The following is a 24,479-nucleotide window of genomic DNA, read 5'->3' on the forward strand; positions in this document are numbered from 1 at the left end:
TGTTTCAGCTCTCAACCCTTGAATCGTCTGTTTCTTGGAGTAAAAGAAAGACTGATCCTTGTTTTTTATTTGTATTCATATGTTTTGGGTTTTTTACCCCCACCCCAAAAAGGTAGTTGAAGCCAGATTGGCTCATCACAATAATAATGAACAGAGGTCAACTGTTTCTTCTGTTGAAAAATGAGTTGGCCTTCACACAGGCTACACAGGCAGGAGAAAGAGACTGAAAGGTAGAACCTTGGAGGTACTGGTTATATATCTAACAGTTGCTGGTTTTCTTTGTACTAATGGCTTTTCTACTATCTGTAATTAAATTTTCTTATCAAGAGCTGTGTCCTTCTCTCCCTGCATGACTTCTAGGTCCAATATCAGTCTTGGTGAAGCCCAAGAGATTCTGCAGCAGCAGCTGTCTACAGAACAATTCCCCAGGCAAATTAGGGGTGGGGGCAATTGGTACCCCTTTGTGTGTGCCTTTTCTCTTTTCCATTTAAGAGGTTCTGTCCTGGATGCTGTTCAATCACATGTGTGTTTTCTTTGTTGCTAAGGAGTAGAAAAGAGAGGCCAGCTTCCTCCTCCCTCACCTCCTCTGTCTTCAGCTGCCTGCGGTCTTGAGATGCCAGGCCTAGCCTGCGAGGGGGCTGACCCCAAGCTGTGGAGTGGATGCAACTGAACTCTTGGTGGATGAAGCAGTTGGTTGGTCAAAGCAGGGGAGGCTCAAGAGGAAAGAAGCTAAACAGAAGGGAGACAGCACTGAGGGGCTGGAGAGAAGAGGAGCAGGCCTGAAATGCTGATTGGCCCTGAGACAGGGCTTAGCTGTATCCCTTTTCTCATGTGATCTGAATGTGAACCTGGGACAAACAGATAACACCCAAACTGTTCCACCTGGTTTGAGTTTCTTCTGCATGATTCAATGTCAGTGACTAGAAGTTGAGTCTGGGGGCAGGGGGAAGACCAAGCCCAATGGCATATCTATTCTGAGGTCTATGCCATGTGGACCCTTCACTTTTCTTTTGTGTCTTCTGGTTCCTCCTTTTCCCCACTGCCCACAAAGATAGGCAGTGGCAGCTGTAAAGCTACCAAACAGCTGTGCCAAGGCAGGCACAGGGGCCAGGCAGGGGCTGTAAGGCTCAAAGGGTTTTTGGGAGAGAAGGTTAAAACCCTGTCCCCTTCCACCCCTCAGTCTTGGCCTTGCCTGCCTTGGTGCCTTCACCATCACATTCCATGGACACAGGGAACGTGGCTGCCATTGTGTTACCACGCTCTGTTTGCTTGCTTCTTCTGCACAGAGTAGATATGAGATAAAATGGCTGTGAGGGTGGTAGAGCTTTTTCCCAGTGTAACTGAAGTAAACTGAGCAAATAAGCGTGCAACCATTTTGGTAACAAAGGCCACATTTTACATTTAGGGGGAACTGGGAGGCTGCAGAGTGAACAGGATTGCACCCCTCATGTGGGCAGTGGATGAGACTTTCCTGGTTTCACACTGGGTTATGTTTGTTTTAGGGCTTGTGCTGCAGTGTTCATGGGTTTCCCCTCTGAAAATGGTGAGGGAAGTTCAGAAGGGTTTGAGGGCTGCAAAAAGGGGACTTGGGGACCACCGCTTGCTTTCTCCTGATGTGAAGACAGCTCTTAAATGCCACATGCTGTTGGTGTTATTAACAGTACTGTTACCATGATTCTGTTTCCCTCTGCAACAAGGCAACTGAACTCTTGCTCTTACTGTTGCAGAAGTAAATGCAATAGAGGGAAATACAGGTTCTTGAAATTATGCAGTGATCTTTGAAGCAATTGTATAAAAGATCTTTCCTGATAGAATTGACTCTCAGGCAGAAAAATGCAAGCCAAATTTCTTTCTTCTAACTGTTATTTCAAGGTGTTAGTATTATGTCTGAATTAGATTTTCAGTAACTAGTAATTCATGTTTTTCTGTATAATCTGACTGTGAGTTTGCAATGTGTGTGCTCAACAATTGCTGTTGAGGCATGTTCGGCAACAAATTTGGTTTGCTAGTGCCTCATTTTCCTGTAGTACTAGTCATTAGTAGAAATAGGAGGCCAGCTATTTTTATTTTATTTTACAGGGAGTCTCAATTCAAACAAGAAACAACAAAGCTGGCTTGTTGAGAAGTGGAAGTGAAGCTTTGATTTATTCATTTTAGCTGAACCTTCTTGATTGTGTGTCTCTCACTCCTCTGACCCAGCATCTTACTAAATGTTCCCTCTTGAAAAATTCTCCTTCTCCCTCTCTCCTCCCTTTGTGTGTGTGCGCGCACGAGTGTGTGTGCGTTTGTGCATTCATATGTATGTATGTCACTCCCTCTCTCTCCCCCATTCCCCTGGAAGGGCTCCAGCTGCTAATGCAAAACAACATTTAATCCAGCAGCCCAACTTCTAATTGAGATATTGGCATGATCAGTGTGGATTCCCTGTTCCGTCTGGCAGACTGTTAAAATTGCATACCGGAGAGAAGGAGGAGACAAGAGCTGAGGTGGGCCGAGGAAGCCATGGCTGCTGCCTAAAAAGCCACTCCTACAGACAGAAGGTGAGAGATGCAATGGCTGGGCTGTGGGGGGATTTTCCTGGAGGGGAGAGAGGGTAGCTTGCCATGTCGGATTTTCATTCGGAGTCAAATGGGTTCTCCATTGCTGCTTCTCCATTGCCTATTCATAGTAGCATTGTTGCAGTTTTGACAATTGCAGTGCTGTGCGTGAGTGTACATGTCTGTTTTAAAGGGCTGTGTTGCTAAGTTACGCTCTTAGGATGCTGGATATATGAATTCACTACACACACATGCCCCCCCCACACACACACACACTCTTGCTGTGCTGATCGCTATTTGCAGCAAAATGGTCACTGATGCCATTGGCTGTGGAAGCAAAGGGTACCACTTTGCTTCAGCTTGGATCAGGGGCTGGTGAGTTGCCATGAGATGTGGGTCACTCGGCAAAGGGGGCAGGCAGCCAGAGCATCTTGCAGCTGGATTCCTACAGTGTTGGTTACAGTGCTAGAGAAGTTGGACTAGCCCCATGAGCAGCATGGCTCTGTCATGGAGGGGTCCAGTTTGTGCCGGATGAAGCGGTGGTCATGCAAAGAGGAAAGGGGAGTAAGACGAGTCCTCGTCTACACTGTGGGAAGACAGTTTTGAATCCTTGTGCATTTATCAGGACTGAGAGTTGGGATGAATTGGATTTCTAACAGGATGCACGAGGAATGTGTATTGCACACTCATTTATGTACAGTGCTCACTATTCCCTGCTACAGGTCCTCATCCAAACCGTGTACCATTTACACAAGACTCCTGGTTCTCTGCTCAGAATGAATTGCACAAAGCAATACAAGATACAGTATTAACATGCACTAATGCTGTTTGAAGTTGAGTTTGCATGCTTCCTTCTAAAGAGGGCATTCCAGTTTTCCAGCTCTTTGGCCAGAGGGGGAAGTGCTGCAAGGAGAAGTAAGAAAGGAACAGAGATTAGGAGAAATACTGGGGGAATGTGACTGTAATTTTTATCAGCTCTCAGGCCCAGAAATGAGCAAAAACACATTTTTTCTTATTATATATGAAAATAGAGTAACATTACATTACATTGCACTGACATTTGTACAAAAAAAGCATAGCCAAGTAATGCCTCTAGAAATTGACTTAAAAATTCAATTTTTTACTTCTACTACTTGAACATGAGCAAATATCTATTCAAAGGATTTATTTTTAATTAATACTCTGACATGGTTGGATCAGTGATTCTGTAACATCTTACTATGATGAAACTTGCATTGAAACATACTCTTTCTTGCTGGCGGGAAAAGGAGTTGGAACTTCTGTGATCCCAGGAATGCTTGTAGTTTTTAACAAGACCTGAATCTGAAGTGAATATGCAACACAATCCTTTATGGGTTTGCCTAGAAATAAGGACCACTGAATCTGGTGGATTTATTTCAGTCCCACTAAATTGGTCTGAAGAGTGGGAGGCCATTGCAGTGACCAGATGGGACAATGCCCAGCCTTCTGTTATGATGGACTTGGCCAATCAGTGTGTCTGAGGTGACTGTACTTTTCTCAAACTCTGGACTCCCTTTTGCAGATAGGACTTAAACATATTCAAAAGAGAATATAAGAACATTCATAATTCATAATAATTCATAATTCATAATATGAGAATATGAATAAGAATAAAGAATAAACCAACTGGAGAGCCAGTTTGGTCTAGTGGTGAAGGCCCCAGGCTAGAAAGCAGGAGACGGTGAGTTCTTGTCCTGCCTTAGGCATGAAAGCCGGCTGGGTGGCTTTGGGCCGGTCCCTCTCTCTCAGCCCAACTCACTTCACGGGGTTGTTGCTGTGGGGAAAATGTGAGGTGGGAGTATTAGGAATGTTCACCATCTGAATTATTTATAAAAATAATAAAGGCGGGATAAAAAATCTAAATTAAAAAAAAAGTCCTATAGCAAGAGTTCCTCTTATACTGGAACCTTAGATTCCCTTAGAAGTTCAAATTCTCAACCGGTTAAAAGTTTCCCCAGCTCTCTCTACAGACTGGAACATGTCTATTCTCTGCTTTGAGCCTGTGAAATACTTCTCAAATTCTTGAGCTGACATCTTGCTTTGATTCCATTAACCTGCAAAAAATGTCTTACTCCAGGATACACACCCATACACTCCTCTCATAGCCAGAGTAAAATTTCAGCACCTTCCGAGAGAGAAGTTTAAAACCCCTGTATTAATTTGTCCTCTTCCCTAACTCCTCAGAATCAGAGGTTGGCTGCCTGGATTCTGGAAACAATTGCTTTTTATGTTTTTATTTTGTACGTCACATTTTAAAAAGCACATCTACTCAGAAGAAAATCTCCCTGCATTCAGCCGTGCTTACAGGAATGTGTACACAAGGTCTCTAGAATATAATTTTGGGAGGAGTGGAAATATGAGTTTGAAAGCAGGAAGGTAGCTTTGAAAGACAAAAAGATAGCTAGTCTGTTTTCTGCTTATTCAAAAAGAGTGTTTTAAAATGTTCATTGCATGTTTCCATTTTATTGTACTGTATGTCATTTTTTTTTTAAACTAAAGGGCATTATTATTTTATTTTATTCTCTTTTAGATGCCATATCCTCCTTGAGTTGTTAGAACATCTCTATAGTTTGCACAAAAGCCACTTGACAAGGTAAGGTTGACTCTGCTAAACTGGAGTATCCAGATTCTAAAGGAGGGAGATGATTTGGTCAGGTAGTTTCCATTTAGAGTTTCAAAGCTGTTGCTGTTGAGAACAACCATTCTCAAACTTTGGGTTAGGACCCCTGTGGGGGGGGGGGAGGGGAGAAAGGGATGTCGCAAGCAACTTAGAGTCACAGTTTTTTGAAAGCTGAACAGGCGTGTGCAGGCCCAATGGCAGCTCTGTCAAAATGTGCTGTGGTCTTTGCTCCTAATTATCCTGTCAAAGGCTAAAGTGGGCAGGTGCAATAACCACAAAGTCTGAGAACTCTTTTGATATTTAGATTGAAATGTAATTATTAAAAATAAGCAGCGATACTTATTCCCTGCCCAACCCTAATCCTAAGGAACTAATTCTCGAGGGAGCACACTTATCATTTTAGGGGGCTCAGGATACAACTCAGTTTGAGCACTCCTGCCTTAAAACACAATGTTATGAGGTGGTTATGTTTGGAAACTTGGGAAAGAGCTTGCCTAGAATGGAGCACAGCCTTTTCTGGGGGTTTTCTCCTGGGATGCACATAGCAGAGTTGCTTCGGGGGCTGTTTGTTTGTTTTCCTTACAGATAACCTTTTTCCTTGCAGAAGTGCCCAGGCCTAGTTGCTATGGCTGGTGGAAAGCAGGAGCTTAAGAGAAGCATTACCATTATCCCTTGCTTTGTGTTTGTGGAGGTAAGAGAACCAGGAATTTTGGCCAACAGGTGCCCAGTCATCACACACACAAATGCACACACACAGACACACACATACACACTGCCTTCCTCCCAGTACTAGGAAGGAGTTGTCCACACTCAAAAGCTGTAGCCAGTTATAAGGGTAGTAGTGGACTGTAGAGTTTGCATTCTGCACTGATTGTCCTTTCAAGACCTTGGAACCAAAAGGCATTTTGCCAGGGTTCCTGGAAGCTGCTCAGAAGAACCTGAAGCAAAGTTGTCTAAAGCATCTGCTACTGTATATTAGAAGAGAACCTGCTTGGGTAGTTCACAGCATTGCTTGAGTGGATCTCTGTAGGTGGTCCAGCCCTGCATTTCGTGGTAGACGACTAGGCTTCAATACTCCCTATTCCATATACAGAGTCATTGTGAGCAGAAGGACTAGCACTAACAGATTCGGATTACAAAAATCTGGATGACCATTAGATGGCAGATCCCTAACTCCTTCCTGCCATCTAATTATCATCTGAATTTTTGCAGTCCGTAGCTCGCAGCTCTACCAGTGTATCCTTCCATTCCTTTAATGGCCTAGAACACTTCAGCTCTGTAATATATAGGGATATTCAAGGATTTAATTAGATCTACTTTTCTAGGTAATCCAGGCCTATATCTACTTACAGACAAGGGTGCAAATCTGAATACATCCACCTGAAATAGAACTCTTTTCTGAATTCTCTGTGTAAGTTTTCAGCAAACCTAGAAATGTCCCCAAATGTTCATTGTCAGCAAGCCACATATGCATCCACATATATGGATTTTTAGATATTTTCATACCATAGTTTTAAAAATGAGGAAATGGGACAGGTGGGAATTATTTATAGATTGACAGGGGACATGTAATAGATTTATTTTCATCCCGTGAAGAGCATTCAGATGCTTCCTGTAAAGTGGCTGGAGAGAAGAAAACAGGCATGTATCTGAAACTTCTCCCCTGTCAGACTGAAGCTTACATTCAGCTCACTTCCTCTGGGCACAGCCCCTGAGAGCTGCCATCATCTGCCCTGGGAGCATTTATGAGCTATGAACTGCAAAGAAGGGGACTGTCTGGGAGAAGTGGAAGCCAGGAATGGAGGGACAATAACTGACTGCCTTATTTTGGCTCGGAAGGCTGGGTTTCTCTCTCATTCCTCAACCTGGCAACTGAGTGAGAAAAGGAGGACACAAGGAAGTTTGCATGCAGTAACAGGCAAGTGGCAACCATCTGTGATTCCAGGGATCTGATGGGTATTCTTGTCTTGGTCTCCCATTCTGTAAGTGATGCCTGATGTGCCATCATGTTCTGTTTCCAGCTGGGGATCATGGCTGGCACAGTGGTGCTAGCCTACCACTTTGAGTACTCAGACACTTTTCCGGTGCACTTTCAAGGATTCTTCTGCTATGACAATACTTTGACCAAACCCTATCCTGGGCCAGAGGACAGTAGCCGAGCACCTCCAGTCCTGGTCTACTCTCTTGTTACTGCTGTCCCCACTGTCACGGTAAGAGACCCACAAGGGATTTGGGAGGAGCAAGAACCCCTCTGTTCAAGAGGAAGGGCTGGTGGATGGATCTTGGGGTACTTCTGCAATGTCTGTCTGATGACAGGTGTCCTGCCTCTGCTGTGACAGTGTTAATTTCACTGAGATTAAGATCACAAAGAGGCTGGCTGCCAGAGGGGGGGAAGCATGAGGGCATCCAGGCTTGTTTGAAGCTCTGTTGTGAAATGGAGTGAGGGTGAATTCTAGGGCTCGCAAGACATATCCATTACAATCATCTGAATGATTATATTCTCATTATATTATATTCACATATTCTGCCTGCTCACATGCTTTCATCAGTGTTGCTTCACACGTATTTTAAGAATGATTTATGCACCAGCCCAAATTTGTTTATGTAATGCTTTCATTGTTATCCTTTTACCTGGCTTTTCCTCCAAGTTGCTCAGCAACATCCTCTTCCTATGTGGGAAAAAATGTTATGGGATGACCAGAAACTCCAGCAAGGGTATCTGAGCTCATCTTCACAAACGAGACACATTTCTCTGCAGTCTTTCTACTGCACCTCAGCTGTTATTACTCCTGTGATCCCTGTTTCTCTTTTTAACAAGAAGGAAGCCCTCAGCTCATTGCGTTGCTTCCCCAGGTGACTTGCTCCAGCAAATGGGTGTTTCACTATGGCCTTGCAGCTGCTTTCTCTGTCCCTTGCCTGGGCCCTGCTCACTCTGACTGTCCTTTCTACACAGTGGGCATTGCTATGCTGTTTTTATTTCATTAACACTTGGGAATTACATAGTGACCAAAGAGGAAGTGGAAATAATGTTATGACTTGCTTTGAGCTAAACTCCTACTGAAGTAGTCCTATTGTACTGTAAACTGCTATAGATACTACCTAGATTTATGCTTTTGCCAAGAGTCATGTAAAAAAAAAGCATGTATTTCTATTCTGATCTGTGAGGATGCTTTTCAATCTGTTTTGCCAGCAAACCTCCCAAAATCTAGGCTACAGAACTCATCTACTGATGTAGGGAAATAAGTTTCTATGTTTGTCCTCACGGAAGTGCATATCCTGTTTATCCCTCGGCTTGGGTGGACCTCTCCTGGACCTTTGGAGGCATGGAAAATAATGTCACTTTCTCTCAACCCCCCCACCCCCACCCCCACCCTGCTAAAGTCTTGGCAGTATATCACTTACGGGAGGAAACATAAGGGATCTTTAATGAATCCGCAAGCCCCTTTGCAAATGCCTTGGCCTGCCTTGAGCAACTTGTACCCCCAGAGTTTAAACAGTAGCTGCTATAAAGTCCTTAAGTTTCTCTACTCTTATACTACCTGTTGCAAAGGTGTCGTCTTCTCAACTAGTGGTATGGCCTTGTGCTAGTCACCGTCTGTAGAGAGTAAGGAAGAAGACCTTGATGGTGATATGCAAGTTCTGTTGCCAAGGCGACAAGGAGTAAAACATGTTTAAAGTCCAGAACTTCTGGGCAATGTTTGGAAGTGGCCTGTGGGTCCCTAATTCACATGGGGAGGAGGAGGTAGAACACCATTAGATTGGCAGGATTCTGTTATTATAGCCAATCTCAATAAAAGTATGTTTAGCCTTCCTGTGCAGTTGATTTCTTGGTCTGGTTTACCTAGTGGGACTGACACTATCAGTCTACCTGGGGCTCATAATTCCAAGCCATCAGGACCACCTGGGAATTATGGAACCCATATTCCGACCAATCCAGAATGTTATAGGAAACCAAAGCTAATATTAATAAAGAGAGAGACAAGAAGAGGCTTGATTCTTAGCGGTTAGCCTAGTAACGGGGGCATAAGGGAGGAAGAAACAACAGATTTAGGTGCTGCAATTGCTGCAGTGTCCTCTAGTATTTTTTTTTCATGTGGGTCTCAGAGATTTGAACTACAAACAGAATTCCATCTTACTAAGTAAAAGCATTGAGACGATCCACCAGCTTGCTTTGTCTCTTGCTCTCTTCAATACTATTTGAAAAAAGGCCTAATGAACTGGCAACAGCCTGAACGTGACGAATCTTACCTTTCTGCTTCTTCCTCTCTCTCACCCCAGATACTTGTTGGAGAACTGGCCGCCTTCTTCCTCCAACCACAAAGGCGTGAGGAGAAAACCATAATCTCGGGCGAGTGCTGTTATTTCAATCCACTTCTGCGCCGCATGATCCGTTTCCTGGGTAAGAGGAGGGTGCCCTTCCCACCCAGACCCCAGAACCTCCTGAGTCCATAGGCTCTGGGTTCCCCCTCATGCTTGTCCTTTTCCTTCCACAGGTGTCTATTCCTTCGGCCTCTTCACTACCACAATCTTTGCCAATGCAGGCCAAGTGGTGACCGGCAACCAGACCCCACATTTCCTCTCCGTGTGCCAACCAAACTACACTGTGCTGGGCTGCCAACCACCTCCAGGCACCATCTATGTCACAGACAAGGCAGCCTGCACTGGCAATCCTCTCCTGGTCACTGCAGCCTGCAAGGCCTTCCCCTCCAAGGACGCTGCCCTCAGTGCCTACGCAGTGGCCTACACTGTGGTACGGGGTGGCAGCCGGGTGGTAGGACAGACAGAAAGATGGAGGAAGGAGGGAGGAAGGGGTCAGATGTGAGCTTCTCCCAGAAATCTAGCACCCAGTTCCCTTCCCTTCCCTTCCCCTGCCCTGCCCCGACCCCCATTTGTAGCAGACTGGGTGATAGAAACTGGGTTTGCCAACACACACATAGACACAGAAGGGGTCAGGATTTGGGAATGAGTTGCTTCATTGAGAAGTCTGGAGTGCCCTCTGGTGGGCACAGAACTAAAATGTGAAAGAAACGTTTTCTCCCAGGACAAGTTAGGGGAAGTTATCTTTTGTGACAAAGCACTGCCTGCCGTGAGCAAAAATTGTCCTTGACATGGGCACCCCAGGCAAAAGTATCAGCTTTGACTTCACTGCTGCCATTTCTCATTGGAAGGCAGTAAAGCCAAACAGGTGTCCTGTGTTACACTGGGGGAAACCTAGCCTCCCCTCTTTCACAGCCAGCCAAGTCCCTCTGCTTCTCTGACACCGTCTGGGTGCCGTCAGTGCGGCATGCCATTGACGGAACAAGGATTTTCAGAATCTGAAATGCTGGACTAATGCAATAAATGCATCACCCACAACAATAACCAAGAATGGTTGGCATGTGCCACTGGAGGTTACTTGAAAAAAATAGACATTGTAGCTAAATAATGATTTGATGCTATGAAATGCAATAGTTCTAAAAAGCAAGATACACAACACTTGTTTAGTAGTGTGTTAGATGCAGTGTTCAGACATTACATCTGTATCTATAGCCAAGGATCAGTAGAGCATCTGCCAGTCTATTTTAAGCAACTGATGCATGTGGCAGAACTGGCACTAAGCCCCCCCCCCCCCAGTTTCTTAGAGCAGTTATTTATCTTGGTTGCTTAAGTACCACATCCATTTTTAGGTAAACCTGTTTCCTTGAGATTCATTTCCATGCCTTTTCTCTATGTAATAAGGATGCCAAGGAAGAGGCAAGGAGATCAGCTGACTCTCCCATTTGCTCTTGCCTTGGCTGATGCCTCCATAGGGGAAGAAAGTGGCCTGCAAGGCCTTCCCCTATGGAGAAAAGCCTACTCTTCTGGTAGCTGCTTTCTTCCCAAACTGTAATACTCCTGACTTTTTTGTTGTTTGATGCAATGGAAGAGAAAATCACATGGAAAAATGCAGAGTGGGAGAGCCAAGTTGGACAGTGGCCAGACCCTGCCATTACAGGGTGAAAAACTAGTTCCGGATGGCCCCCTGCATGACTGGATTGGTTGTAGTCCAACTGTTTTCTCAGTGAGTGGAGAATATCTGGAATATATTTAGGCATCAAAATGTCTTGAGATAGTAGGGAATGGCAGACATATATCTAAGGCAACTAGTAAAATAAAACACAATAAAACCTGGAAGGTCCAAAAGTGCATTAACTCAGTCTTCTGGGTTGTCTGGCAGAGCCACCTACCCCATAGATTAGCCTATAGCCTTAGTATATTAGCCTTCCAATTATACACTGCCAAGGGCAGTAAATATGCGCACATGGCGGGAAGGTCCTTGCTTATTTCTTCATTTTACTATCCAGGTTTATTTGCCCTTTAAGCATATTATTAACTTTGCTTTCAGTAGATTATTAAAAACATGATAAAATAACAAATACATTAAAGTACATTAAACACCACAAAACTAGCTTACAACTCTCGCAATGATTAAATGACTATGAAACTAGTAGAGATGCAAGAGAGCAGACACACACACACAGATGCGCTACAATGTAGTGTGACTTGGGAAGAGTCCTTTCCCTCCCTCCAAGATGTGAATCTGAATAAAACTGTGAGAGCTGCTTCTCCCATTGCTCACAAGTCTAGCAGCTATTTCCAGAAGTATCAATAAGTGCAGTTTGACCCCACCCTCAGAAAATAGACAAGCCTTCTCCCCTTTACACTGAAAAAATGCAAGAAAACTAACTGGAACCTTGCTGCTTTAGATTGCCTGTATGTGGGCACCTCATTTGAAAGTAAAGCATTCACCAGAACCCTTGTGTTGCATCTTTAATCATGGTGGCTGCAGCAGAAATCTGATAAAAATTAGCCTTCTGCAAGTGGAACATTTGTGGGGCACGGAGGTGTTGACTGGTGAATCAATCTAGTGTCTTCTGTGCTTGAAGGTTGGAATGGAGGGGACGATGAATTTGAAGTTAGTAGCGGCAGCAGCTTTAGGGAAGTTCAAAATAGGTGGCTGTGATAAGGATTACTCTGAGGAAAGTGGAGGGTTGGTGGGAAACGAGGAGAAGGAGAATGGAATGTCCTCTTTTGGTGGTCCATGAAAGAGTCTTTTTTTTTTTGGTGCCTACAAGTTTCTTGGAGATTGCTTGGATAACTCCCTGCAGTTTTCTTGGCAAGGTTTTTCGGAAGTGGTTTGCCCTTGCCTGCTTCCTAGGGCTGAGAGAGGGGGACTGGCCCAGCGTCACCCAGCTGGCTTCATGCCTCAGGCAGGACTAGAACCTGGTTTTTATCCACTACACCAGACTGGCTGTCTTATACCCACCTTCTTTCCTTATTTTTAAAAAGAATAGTACCTTGACTGTATATGTATGGTTATGCTGTCCAACATCTTGAGCACTTTTCACGGAAGATGAGTGGCGTCTCAACTAACTCTCTTATGCTGTTCTTCCCTTCCCACAGATGTATGTCACACTGGTTTTCCAGCTGAAGGGCTCCCGCTTGGCCAAGCCCTCCCTGTGCCTGGCACTCCTGGGCCCGGCATTCTTGGTGGGTGTGGTGCGTGTGGCCGAGTACCGGAACCATTGGTCTGATGTGCTGGCTGGGTTCCTCACAGGTGGGGCTATTGCCACCTTTCTGGTAAGTGCTGTGTTTGGGGGCTGCTTGACTGCTCAGCCTCTTCAAGGGAGGGCATTGGCTGGTAGGAAAAAGGATGGGGCTTCCTTTTCAGGGTTCAGCTACCATCAGGAGTGCTTCTGGGAGGAGGAGCAGTTCCAGCCACCACTGCACATATAAGAGCAATGTCATAGGAGCTTTTTCACCAGAGTTTTTCAGGGTGGCAGAGCCTCCTTTTTAAACACTGTATGTCATCTAGCAGTTTCTATAACAATTCCTTTATCAGCACCGGAGGGCTAAAACTTAAATGCCAGGCAGGTGATGCTACTCTAAAGGAAGGTAAGAATCTTTGGGAGCAGCTTATCTTGACGTACAGATAGTCCCCAGGTTAAGAATGCCCAGTTTATGGATGACCCATAGTTCAGAATGGAGTCCATTGTAGCAAAATTCAAGTTAAATACACAATGGTTCAAGTTAATTACACAATACAGGTAGTCCTCACTTAATGACCACAATAGGGACCAGAAAATTTGTCATTAAGCGGTTGTTTAATGTGAGGCATCACATGACCACACCTGATTTTACATTTTTTGCGGTGGTTGTTAAGCAAATCATGATGATCTTTAAGTGAATCATGTGGTCATTAATCAAATCATGCAGTTCCCCATTGATGTTGCTTGCCAGATGCTGGCTAGGAAGGTTGCAAATGGTGATCATGTAGCCCTGGGATGCTGCAACCGTCATAAGTGTGAGCTGGTTGCCAAGTGCCTGGACAGCGATCATGTGACTGTGGGGGCACTGCAATGGTTGTAAGTGTGAGGACCAGTCGTAAGTAGCTTTTTGCAGCATTGTTGTAACTTCAAACAGTCACTAAACGAATGGTCATTAAACAAGGACTACCATACTACTTATACAGTATTACACAATAATACTGTTCTGGCTTACATACATATTTGACTTAAGGACAGACCTTGAGAATGGAACTCGTTCTTAAAGTGGGGACTACCTGTATTAGTTTGCTATGTGCTGATGAGTGTTACAGTTTTCCCAAATGCAGCCATGAATGGGGGCATTTCTTATTTGATTGAAGCTATCTTGAGTGGTATAGCTCTTTTTTCCAAACATCACTTTGTCCACACTCTCCTCCTCTTCCTACTAGGAATGAAATACACACACTGCATATCTTTTTCCCAACAAGTGGTATGGGAACTGATGACTCTGCCGGTTTCCTTGTGCATTCTTTAAAGCATCCATGCATTCTGTCTCACAGCCTTTATTCAAAGATTGTACTGTAGACATTTTCTGTGGTGTATACATTTTGCAAATAATTTTCTCTAGGATCTTCATGCTTGTGAGCAATTTTTATATACATTTTTACACAGGCCTTTAAAATTTTATTTACAGAGAATAGCATAACATTTGGAGAAGTGGCTATTCTGGGTTGGGATAATTTAGGGAAATGTAAACTAGCTTGGTTCATATTAAAATACAAACAAAATCACTTTGTACCTGTACCCTTCTGTGTAGCTGAGGTTCAAGCAGCCACTTCCCTCTGCTCAGATAGGCATCCTATCCTCATTCCTTTTTGCATTTCAATAAAAAGGCAATACATGGCTCCTCTGTCATACCCAGCTTATCCCTCCATACTGGAGGACACCAAAGTGAGCCCTGCCCTAACAACTCGTGATCAGAACAAGGGGAACGGGCCAATGATGAAGGAAAATCAGGGCTTGATCAAGAAGCAGCAGGCAAAGGGAATAGGAAAGACAGAATAAGAGACCAAGTGTGGTAATGAGTTTAGCAGCTGCAAAGCTCTGTTGAATGTTTCATCTAGTAGAGCATTGTGCTGGTAGGAAGCAGGAAAAGAGTCCTTTAATGCTGCTCTTCTTCTCTTTGTTGGACAGGTGACGTGCGTGGTCAACAATTTCCAAAGCCCCGTATCTTCAGCCAAGAAAGCTTCTCCACCTGAAAGTCTACCCGCTGTCCCAGTCTTGGGACTGCCCTGTGTTGAGAGCTCCCTTGAAAAATTAAGCGTGGCTCAGGTAAGAGACATTCCTGATGCACTCCTGCATGCTTCCTCCTTTTCTTCAGCTTTTTCTTTAGCCTAACACACCTACCCACACATGCACATGCACAGCTAGCACCGTATTTGAGGATGCAAAAGGCAAAATGCCTTTTAGTGGGCTTCTTCTTCCTCTTCAGTGGTTTTACATGGCAGTGTTTGGGATAACAAGAGGACGGGTTGGTCCAGCTGCCATTTAAATTTCCCACTATTCTCCTGAGAAATGCTGTTTTCAAACCTATGGGGAAGTTAATCCAGATTTAACCCATAATGTGCCAGCCAGAGCAGTCTCGAACAGAGGGCTCAACTGGGGCACCAGCAGCTGAAGCTGGATGCTGATCCTCTCCCAGCCTACCCTCTTCTCTTCAGACACCCAAGTCTTGTTTCCCCACTTCCAAAGATGTAACACCTAAGGTATTAGCATCATTGGACTTGCTTTCTTTCTGGCCAGAAGCTGAGTTTGACAATTTTGCAGAACAGTTGTAGAGTAGGGTGGGGATGAAGCTGAACATAGTCAGGAGATTATCAGTTTGAAAAGACTCCCTTTAATGTAACTGAGGAATATTTCTGAATCCTGAGCATCACCCCCAAGCACTCCCTGGTAACAAAGCAAAGGTCTCAACTTGGATGGATGTGCCAAGCAAAACAGGATTTGAAGAGAGAATAGGGAGACCCTAGTTAATGCTAGAATGTGAACAGAAGACTCACTAGGACACGCCAAATTACCACTCCATTGTATGGGATGAGGAACAAAGCTGCTTAAAGCTGTTCTTCCAGCCACCAGGCAGAGGATTATTTAAAAACAGCCCAGTTCTTTGGGGCCTTCTCAATCCCTAGGTAGGAGTTTTCCAGCGCACGCCACATACTGTGACTCAAGTAGTATTTAGTACCATAGTGTTATTGTACTAAATAATTAAATGAGGAACCAGAAATGAAGGAGAATGTTAGTAGCTTTTGCCATCTCTTATCTCTTATAGAGGACATAATCTTAGACCAAGACACAATTGTAAAAAGTGATTAATGTAGCAAAGCTTGCCCAAGGAAAGTGTTGCTGGTAGCACTAGGTTTTAAAGGAACATTTAAAGCTATTCCAGATCGGGCACCAGAAGGGGAAATGAGGAATGGGGAGTAGACAGGGGACTTGAAGAGAGAAAAGCTGGAAAACCCAGTGGCTCATGTTTGGATGCCCATCATAAGATGCTAATGAAAACCAGGTGCTGCTGTCAAGTCACTGCACAGATCACTGGGGAAAGATTGGGCAGCCATTGTCTGTCTGCAATTGGACCACTGCTTTGTCACAGAGACATATCTAAAACTTGATGAATGTCACTATTCACAGATAAGTGTCAACAGTCACAGAGGAGGCAAGTCCTCTATTTTATGAACTTGAAAGTTGACAACCACACTAAGGATTGTAAACATTTTAAAAATAACTCTTAAGAATTAACAAAAGTATGATTGCATAAGCTTTCTGTATCTTCTTGTACTTAATAGGCTCCCTATTAATCTTTCAGAGAAACTTCTGATTTCTTACCTTAATGTTCAGGAAAGCTCTTGTAACCCCTCTGCACTAGTGGTTTCTGATCATCTGCCCTTATGTGACATCTTAGCCTTTTTACTTTTTCCATTCAACTGCCCCTAAGCTCTGCTCTTTTTTTTTTTTTTTTGGTGCCTTTGAGTGAGCTTTTTGACTCCTGATGACTGCTTAGACAAGTTCCTGCAGATTTCTTGGCAAGGTTTTTAGAAGTGGTTTGCCCTTGCCTCTTTCCTAGGGCTGAGAGGGAGGGACTGCCCACGGTCACCCAGCTGGCTTCGTGCCTAAGGCAGGACTAGGACTCACCGTCTCCCGGTTTCTAGCCTGGTGCCTTAACCTCTATATCAAACTGGCTGTCTTGAGCTCTGTCCTTAGAATGCTCTTTCTACCAATGACTAGCAAACCCCCTTGTTTCCCTCTTGTTTTATTTATACAGCCTGTATGCAGCCTGTATGTTTTTCTTAAAAAAAAAAACCTTTGCTGTATAAATCATAAAGATTTATGATTTAAATCTATGATTATAGAGTTAAGAGACTTTAGAAATATTCTGCTCAGTGCAAGATCCAGTAGGACATCTCTCACCGTGACCATCTAGCCTCTGTTTGAAGACCTCTGACCAGCTTGCTCCCAAGCTCAACGCAAGAGAGTTTTTAAACTGTGGAGTCAGTGCCTGAAATTGATACATAGAAGGGAGTTGTTACCAGGCACGTAAGGGAATGAATGATGGAAGAAAACAGCCATTGGGCCTAGGTATTTTATATTTATTCAGGGAACAGTTAACAGAATGGAAGAATATGAAGGATCAAAAGAGCAGGTGCAGCAGTAGGGAGAGTCAGTCTCTGGCAGAAGGAGGAGAAAGAGGAATCATGGGATGACCAAGATCCTATTAGCATGAAATATTGTGATGAGATGTTCAGACCAGCCTCTCACACTAGGTTGTTCTTTAATTATCTCCAAACCCACTTCTTCCACATGTTGCTTTTTCCTCTCATAGATGTTTAAGCCTCTGATCAGGCAACCAATTTTTGTTAGCACTTTTGGGTGCAATCTGTTATAACTTTATGAAAACTGGATAGAACTTTCAGAATCAGCACAGTGTGATAGATCCTTTTCCTATAACCAATGCTGCTAGAATGTGTGTGTGTGTGTGTGTGTGTGTGTGTGTGTGTGTGTAAAATGATGAACAGACATACATGGAGGCTTTATGGAGCCTTTTAACATGCCAGGTTCTTGCTCTGCTATTTCTGAAAGCCCGGTTCTCCCCAACTCCATTCATTTCAATGCTCTGCCTTTTCTCCCTAAAGAAAAACAAGTCCTCAATTCATCTCTGTCCCCTTCTCCCCCATTCCACTTGAGTTGAATAGCAAGTATCTAATGATTTTAATTATTGTCTCATTCTCTCCCATCCAACCATGTCTGCCCCACCACTGCCCTGCCCTGGTGCTGCCCCCTTGGGGTGGGGTGGGGCTGTAGCAGGTGAGGGACACCCCAGAAGAACAGGAGTTTTCTACGCTACTCTCAAGAGGTCTGGAAAGGCAGCTAGCTCGATCTCTACACTTGGCAGCACCTGGCAGCGCAGCAGTGACCCGTCCCTACGAGTAAGTGCCTGCTCCCAGAACTGTTTGACTCGACCCCTTGCAAGGTATCCTTGCTTACTCTCAAGGGAGACTAAGCTGGTGCAGAGTGTTGGCATAGGCAATAACTACCATGGAAGAGAAGGAAGAAGAAGGAAAGGATAACTGCAGTTTGAAGTATGGTTGGACATCAGAGGCAGGCAAAAGGACATGTTGCAGAAGAATCGGATCAGATACCTTGATGTTCAAGCAGAAACTTTAAGAGAACCAGATAGCAACTCCATCTAGACATAGGAAGGAAAATAGGGGGCGGTATAGAATATTTGAGATCAAACAGAAATATTCCACCCAGATAATTATTTAGGATGCCATGGAGAAAGCATCACCTTCTTGTATTTACACTATCCACACTGGAGATATATAGCATTGTCCAGCTATTAATGTAGTAATATGTCCTGACCATTTTTAAAATTAATTAATTAATTTATTTATTTATTTATTTATTTATTTATTAGTTAAATTTTTCAACTGCCCATCTCTCCCCAATGGGGGAACTCTGGGCGATTCACAACAAACATTAAAAACATAAATATATATAAATACATAAAACATTAGTTAAAAACATTACTAAAAAGGAGAAGGAGAGTCCAAGGGGATGAAAAATCTGAGGCTGAAGACAGAAGGCTTCTATGGGGCTAGCCATCCCCATGCTTGAGGTATTCCCTCCCCACCCCAGGCCAGGTGGCAGAACCAGGTCTTCAAAGCCTTACGGAAGGCCAGGAGTGTGGGGGCCAATCGCACCTCCGGGGGCAGAATGTTCCAAAGAGCGGGGGCTACCGCAGAGAAGGCCCGCCTTCTGGACCCCGACAGTCGAAGTTCTTTCACCGAGGGGGTCCGAAGCATGCCCTCTCTGTGTGATCGGGTGGGACGGGTTGAAGTCACAGGGGAGAGGTGGTCCCTTAGGTAACCTGGTCCCATGCCATGTAGGGCTTTAAAGGTGATAACCAACACCTTGAATTGGACCCGGAAGCAAACTGGCACCCAATGCAGCTGACGGAGCAGAGGTGTTACATGGGCCCTCCTTGGGGCTCCAACAATAGCCCGCGCAGCTGCATTCTGGACCAGCTGTAGCTTCCGGGTACTCTTCAAGGGTAGCCCCATGTAGAGCGCATTGCAGTAGTCTATCTGGGAGATAACAAGGGCGTAAGTGACTGTTCGAAGGGCATCCTGATCCAGGAAAGGGCGTAACTGATGCACTTTATCACCACAGTGTGACTGGATAATATTATATATTGTTGGTGTCCTTCAGATATTTAGGGCAGCTGTTGCTGCTGTGTACTTATAGCCATTTGAGGAAAGGAGGAGGTTCAGTGGGAGGATGCAGGTTTTATATGTGGAAGGTCCAGGTTTAATCCCCTGCTTAGGACTGGACATTCTCTTGAATGAAATATCAGAGCGCTACCAATGGGACACGCCTATAGCAACAACTGGTGGGTTTGTTGCTCATTCAACAGATGCTTGGGCTGTTTGCACAGTTGGACCTGGCCTGCAACTGGCTGGATTTTCAGCTTGCAGACACAGTAGACTATGAGCAAGGTTAAGTAGGTTGCAAGTATGGCACAGTATTAGGCCTAGCAGGAGGTTCTGTTCCCATAAAGATCCTCCTGAAGATCAAAATCTTGTTAAGAATAAGCTTCTCAACTTTAAATTGTACTTTCCTCTTCTTGAGGTGCATTTTAAATAGTTTTGACTTGAGTTTTCTGTGCATAGCAAAAAGCTAGTTACAATGAAGCATAAAAATGGGATACATTAAAATTGCCCCCCAAAGTGATATAATATTAAACTAATCATTTCAACTGGTTTTCTGTTCAGTTATATTGCCCATTTAAGTTGTCCCAGCCTCTTTGATACAATAGGAAAATACTGAGCATTGTTAGAAGCAGTGATTCCTGGTCTTCCTGATACACTGATTGATACACTAGTTGCAGATTGCAACTTGATGTATCCCAAAAGTTCTTAGAAAGATAGTTTCAAGTTTATGCCTGCTGCTATATCAGTTAATACATATTACAGCATTAAGAATATTGGTTACAGAAATGCAAATCCATCAGAGCCTGCTTGTTTGGATAGCAGTGTGAGAGTATTACAGGTAGTCCTCACTTAATGACCATTCATTTAGTGACCATTCGAAGTTACAGTGGTGCTGAACAAAGGGACAATCAGTCCTTGCACTTGCAACCGTCATAGCACCCCCACGGTTACATAATTGTGATCTGGGCACTTGGCAACCAGCTTGCACTTATGATGGTTGCAGCATCCTAGGGTCACGTGATTGCCATTTGCGACCTTCCCAGTGGCTTCTGGCAAGCAAAATCAATAGGGAACAGCATGATTTGCTTAACAACCGCATTTCGCTTAACAGCCATGGTGATTCACTTAATGACTGCTGCAAAAAAGGTTGTAAAATTGGTATGACTCACTTAACCACCACCCACTTAACGAATTTTCCCTATTGTGGTCGTTAAGCAAGAACTACCTGTAATGGAAAATGCTTATAAGTATTTGTCTGGAACCTGATGTCCATTCAGGAGCTACCAGCAACTTAAAATTCTGAAAGCTCCCCTGAGTTGAAAATTTGTTCTTTAGAACTTGACCCTGCTATTGTCCTCTGCTCTTAGTTTTATTCTGCTCTTATTCTATGGCTATTGAATTCCTTTTTAGAGTTTATCATCTTGTTTCACTGTTTTACCTCTGTTATGAACTGTCAGAGAGCTTTGCCTATTGGGCAGAACAGAAATGAAGTTTGCAACTATAAATAAAATGTTAAAATGTTAATGAAGGAAGCACTCTTCCCTGGGAAAAGTGCTGTGTGTGATGAACCACATACAGTATGAAGTCTGGCAACATTTCAAAGCCACGTAGTAGATGGATCACACATTTTCATGAACAGTTTCTCTGTAAAAACCAAAGCCACCTTGGAGAACACGCACTCCACTTGGCACCAGCCTCCTCCCTCATTCCCTGCATTAAATATGTCCTCTTGCTCTGGCTACATCATCCTTTCCATTTAGGTGCAACCTTGGTGCTGACTCTTAGCCCTTTAAGGCAGAACACCTTAGAAGTATGAGTGCCTGTCATTCTTCTGCATTTGGTTTAAGCACTGGAAACTTGAGAAGAAAAAGCAGGGCAGGAGATCAGCATCCCTTCCTCTCCACCCACCCTTGCCACCAGAAGGTCCCACTCAATCATCCTCTCTCTGCTCAGCCACCAGGTAGGCTGGAAACAAGTGCACTTCACAGCCCACCAGTGGCAGATTGGGCCCTTGTAAAACAGGCACACATTTCAGAGGAATCCAGCAGTTTCAATGTACTTGTGTGAGTAGTTCTGTGCAAAATATCCTAGCTATTGCTACTAAGGAGATTTTGAGATTATAATGACTTGTGCCTGCTGGGAAAATTTGCACTGACAGCTTAATTTCCACATTTAGGTTGCAGTCCTGTGCACATTTTCAGGGGCATAAGTCCCACTGAACAAAATGGAACTTGCTTCTGAGTAAACACACATAGGATTGCGATGTAAGTCTTTGCTTTCTGTGTTGCTGTACTGTTCTGCTCTCTGGTTTTGTTTACACCAGAATACACTTTTCCATTGTTCAAATCTTTTTTTTTTTTTAAGTGAGATATATGGTTAAGGTTCATGTGGTTTAAATGGAGACAAGGGAATCCTCTCCTGAAGTCTGTAATTCAAATTCATAAGCAAACAGCCTTGCCCCTGCAATGAAAAGATAAATGCCTTGACTTACAGTCACAAGTACTAGAAATCTGCTCTTTTAAAACAGACGTACAACCATAAACAAAAAACAGACCATTAAAGAGTGTTTGGTGACATCTGATTTTGCATAAGAAGTTAAATATGGAAAGAGGTGAGATTTGACTTTCACCTGTTTGCTGGGACTCAGCTGAAGGCATTGCTGAAGAAGTCTAAAGCTTGAGTCCTGATAAGCTACAGACTTAATTTTGGTTTGCAGAGTTTATTCCTCCTTTTGAAGGTCATTCTGACTCCTTCCCTCCTCCCTCCCCTCCCTTCCTCTGTTCCAGAATCACGGAGCTGTGTTCACAGAGGTCACCTGATCCACAACTATGTCTCTTCCCCTCCACCCCAGATGTCCTTATTCCCTCCCGGTCGGTCACCAGTGAAGTCTGACCCAAGGAGTCATTCCTGATATTCCTATGGTGGAGCTAGATCTTGGGGGTGGGCTCTAACCTTGTACTCTCCATTTCCCAACCTCTTTCTTGGACTTTCCTGGAATCAGGTTTGATAGTTGTCATAACATAGTTCTGGTTCTATGAGGTGAGTGTGCAGCATAGATTGGGGAGGGGCAATAAGGGTAAAAATACAACCCCATAACTTTTCCAGTTGGTCTGATGCCATTTACCAGTTCTGCTACTAGTTGAACATCTTCTCTAGGTATGAGCCTCTTGGGACTTTGATCACAGCTTGCTTTCCCAAGCTTCTTTAAGGAATTTGGAATCTTCAGAATCTGATACAGCATTCTTTCCTTTAACTGCTGATTCTTTAAGAACAAAGGTGCCATTTCCAAAAAAAAAAAAAAAAAAGCTTCATCTTGGGAAATGACCCATACACTTTGAGCCTGAAGAAGGCACATTTGACTAAGATAGGTGGTTTTGGTGGTGAGGGGAGTTTAAAATTAAATTTGCAAGTTAAGAAATTGAGCTGATTTTCAGCTGAGAAAAATGACTAGTAACTAATCATTTTGGTGGCTAATACTGTATTTGAGGACCAGAAATTAAGCAGGCAGGATTGTATATTCAAAACCTTGAAAGTCAGCGGCTGCTACAGGATACCTGGGAGCCATTCAACCTGTATAATGATAGGGAAAAAATCTAAGGAAGCCTTTTCTTCTAGTTCCATAAAGCCTGGTGGATGTGGACAGAAAATGAAACCTCACAGGCTGGTATTCAGTAGGTCCACCATAAAAATGAAATACCTAACAATGGAAAGAATTTAAAACTAATCTTTGCATACAGCCAGGCCAGGGATGTGAAATTTCCAGGGGGCTTCTGTAGGCAGTTCTGACACCCTCTGATTGAGCTATAATCAATAGATCTTGTTATAAGAATAAGCCATATCTGGTCTCAAGGTATGGCCTTTGATGGAGAAGAACCTCAGCAAACATTGGAAGGACCTTGGTCCAAGGCCTTGAGGAGATATGCTTCATTAGAAAGACTGGAATATGGTCCAGATTAATGGTCTGATCCATGATCAGCTTCATCTGATCACTTCATAGGAAAGGCTTGCTGAAGAAAAGTAATCTACACATGATCCACAGCACTTTCTTCTGAGCTTAGGCATCTGAAACAAGCCCTGACGTTCTAGCTCAAATAGACCCTCCCTAGGGTCAATTGTTGCTGCTTTCTAGGGCACTATCTCAGAGTATTTCTGGAGCTTGGTGTGAAAACATTTTAAATATACAGTTTCTTCAACTCTGAGCCTTGATCATTTATTCCCAGCAGACACAACCTGGTTGAACCTGGAACCATTTGCATGTTGGGGGATAGCTTTCAGTAGATCTGAGCCCCCATTCCATTTTTGTCTTAGGGATATGTTTTCACTGCAAGAGAAATAGATGTCAATCCTATTCCATTGTAATTACTTCCAATTAATAAAGATTTTCAAAACTACGTTTCCCAACAATGTCATATAGGAAGCCATGACTTACTGCTAGCTTCCATCTAGTTTAAATTCACAATGTGGATTCCTCACAATTGCAGCTTGACTTCCTTAACTCACCCACCATGCTCAATAACAGTTGTTGCAGCTGCTTGATAGATGGTGATTACTCCACACTGTTCTGCCCAAGGGGATGATAATACCTCCCATATTCTCCAAAGAAGCATTGGAGATCCCTTATATCTCCATTCCTCCACCAGTGAGATCCAAATGTGTTGAACATTATTCTCACTTTAAAGATGGGAATTGTATTCTAACACATCTGAAGGGCTCCAGATTAGGGAAGGCTGTCTTCTTCCCACTTTCCCACCTACTCTTCCTGGTGCTGATCATTGCTATTGTCTCTGCTGCACAGTTGCTGGTCAGCTGCATGGCATCTTCTGGGTGTAGCACAGGGATGGGTGGGCAGTTGTTTGGAAAAAATGGCAGAGTGCCTGAGCTGCTGCCACTGTGCTGTGTGAAGGAATACCCACATCTTTCCAAAATCTATTTTAATAAAGTTCTGTTTTAACAATCTGTCTTGCTTCACAGTGTCCTTCATTTGAGGAAGAGTTCTAGTAAATGGCAGAAGCAAAATGGAAATGAAGGGAAGTTAATATGAAATCAGAAAAAAAAAATCTAATCCCAAAGGAGATCATGTTATTTTCAGGTTAAGTGATACAATAAATGAGATCTACTAAGCATGTTTTTTTTTTTTTAGTGCACAACTGTGGAATTAGTTCCAAATCCTTGCGTAGCTGAGTTTCCTGGATGGTCACAGGCAAGTTTCTTTCTCAGTGGCTCTGTTCTCATGGCGACCTGAGAA

At 43.7% G+C, this 24,479-nt stretch overlaps 1 protein-coding gene across 1 annotated transcript; it reads left to right on the plus strand.

The window, feature by feature from the left end:
* The first annotated feature begins 513 nt into the window (after nt 1–513).
* PLPPR2 (phospholipid phosphatase related 2) lies at nt 514–24,138 on the plus strand. Its single transcript, XM_007423025.3, has 10 exons — nt 514–2,540; nt 5,089–5,151; nt 5,783–5,869; nt 7,200–7,388; nt 9,457–9,577; nt 9,672–9,928; nt 12,601–12,777; nt 14,658–14,795; nt 17,823–17,947; nt 22,021–24,138. The coding sequence occupies exons 3-10, from the start codon at nt 5,804–5,806 to the stop codon at nt 22,124–22,126; spliced, it is 1,179 nt and encodes a 392-aa protein (XP_007423087.1). The 5' UTR covers nt 514–2,540; nt 5,089–5,151; nt 5,783–5,803; the 3' UTR covers nt 22,127–24,138.
* Nucleotides 24,139–24,479: the final 341 nt, after the last annotated feature.

The sequence above is a fragment of the Python bivittatus genome, unplaced genomic scaffold (genome assembly GCF_059951505.1).
Source record: "Python bivittatus isolate LINGU-HERP-01145 unplaced genomic scaffold, Pbiv_v1 ctg000220_np1212, whole genome shotgun sequence".
Classification (NCBI taxonomy): Eukaryota; Metazoa; Chordata; class Lepidosauria; order Squamata; family Pythonidae; genus Python; species Python bivittatus.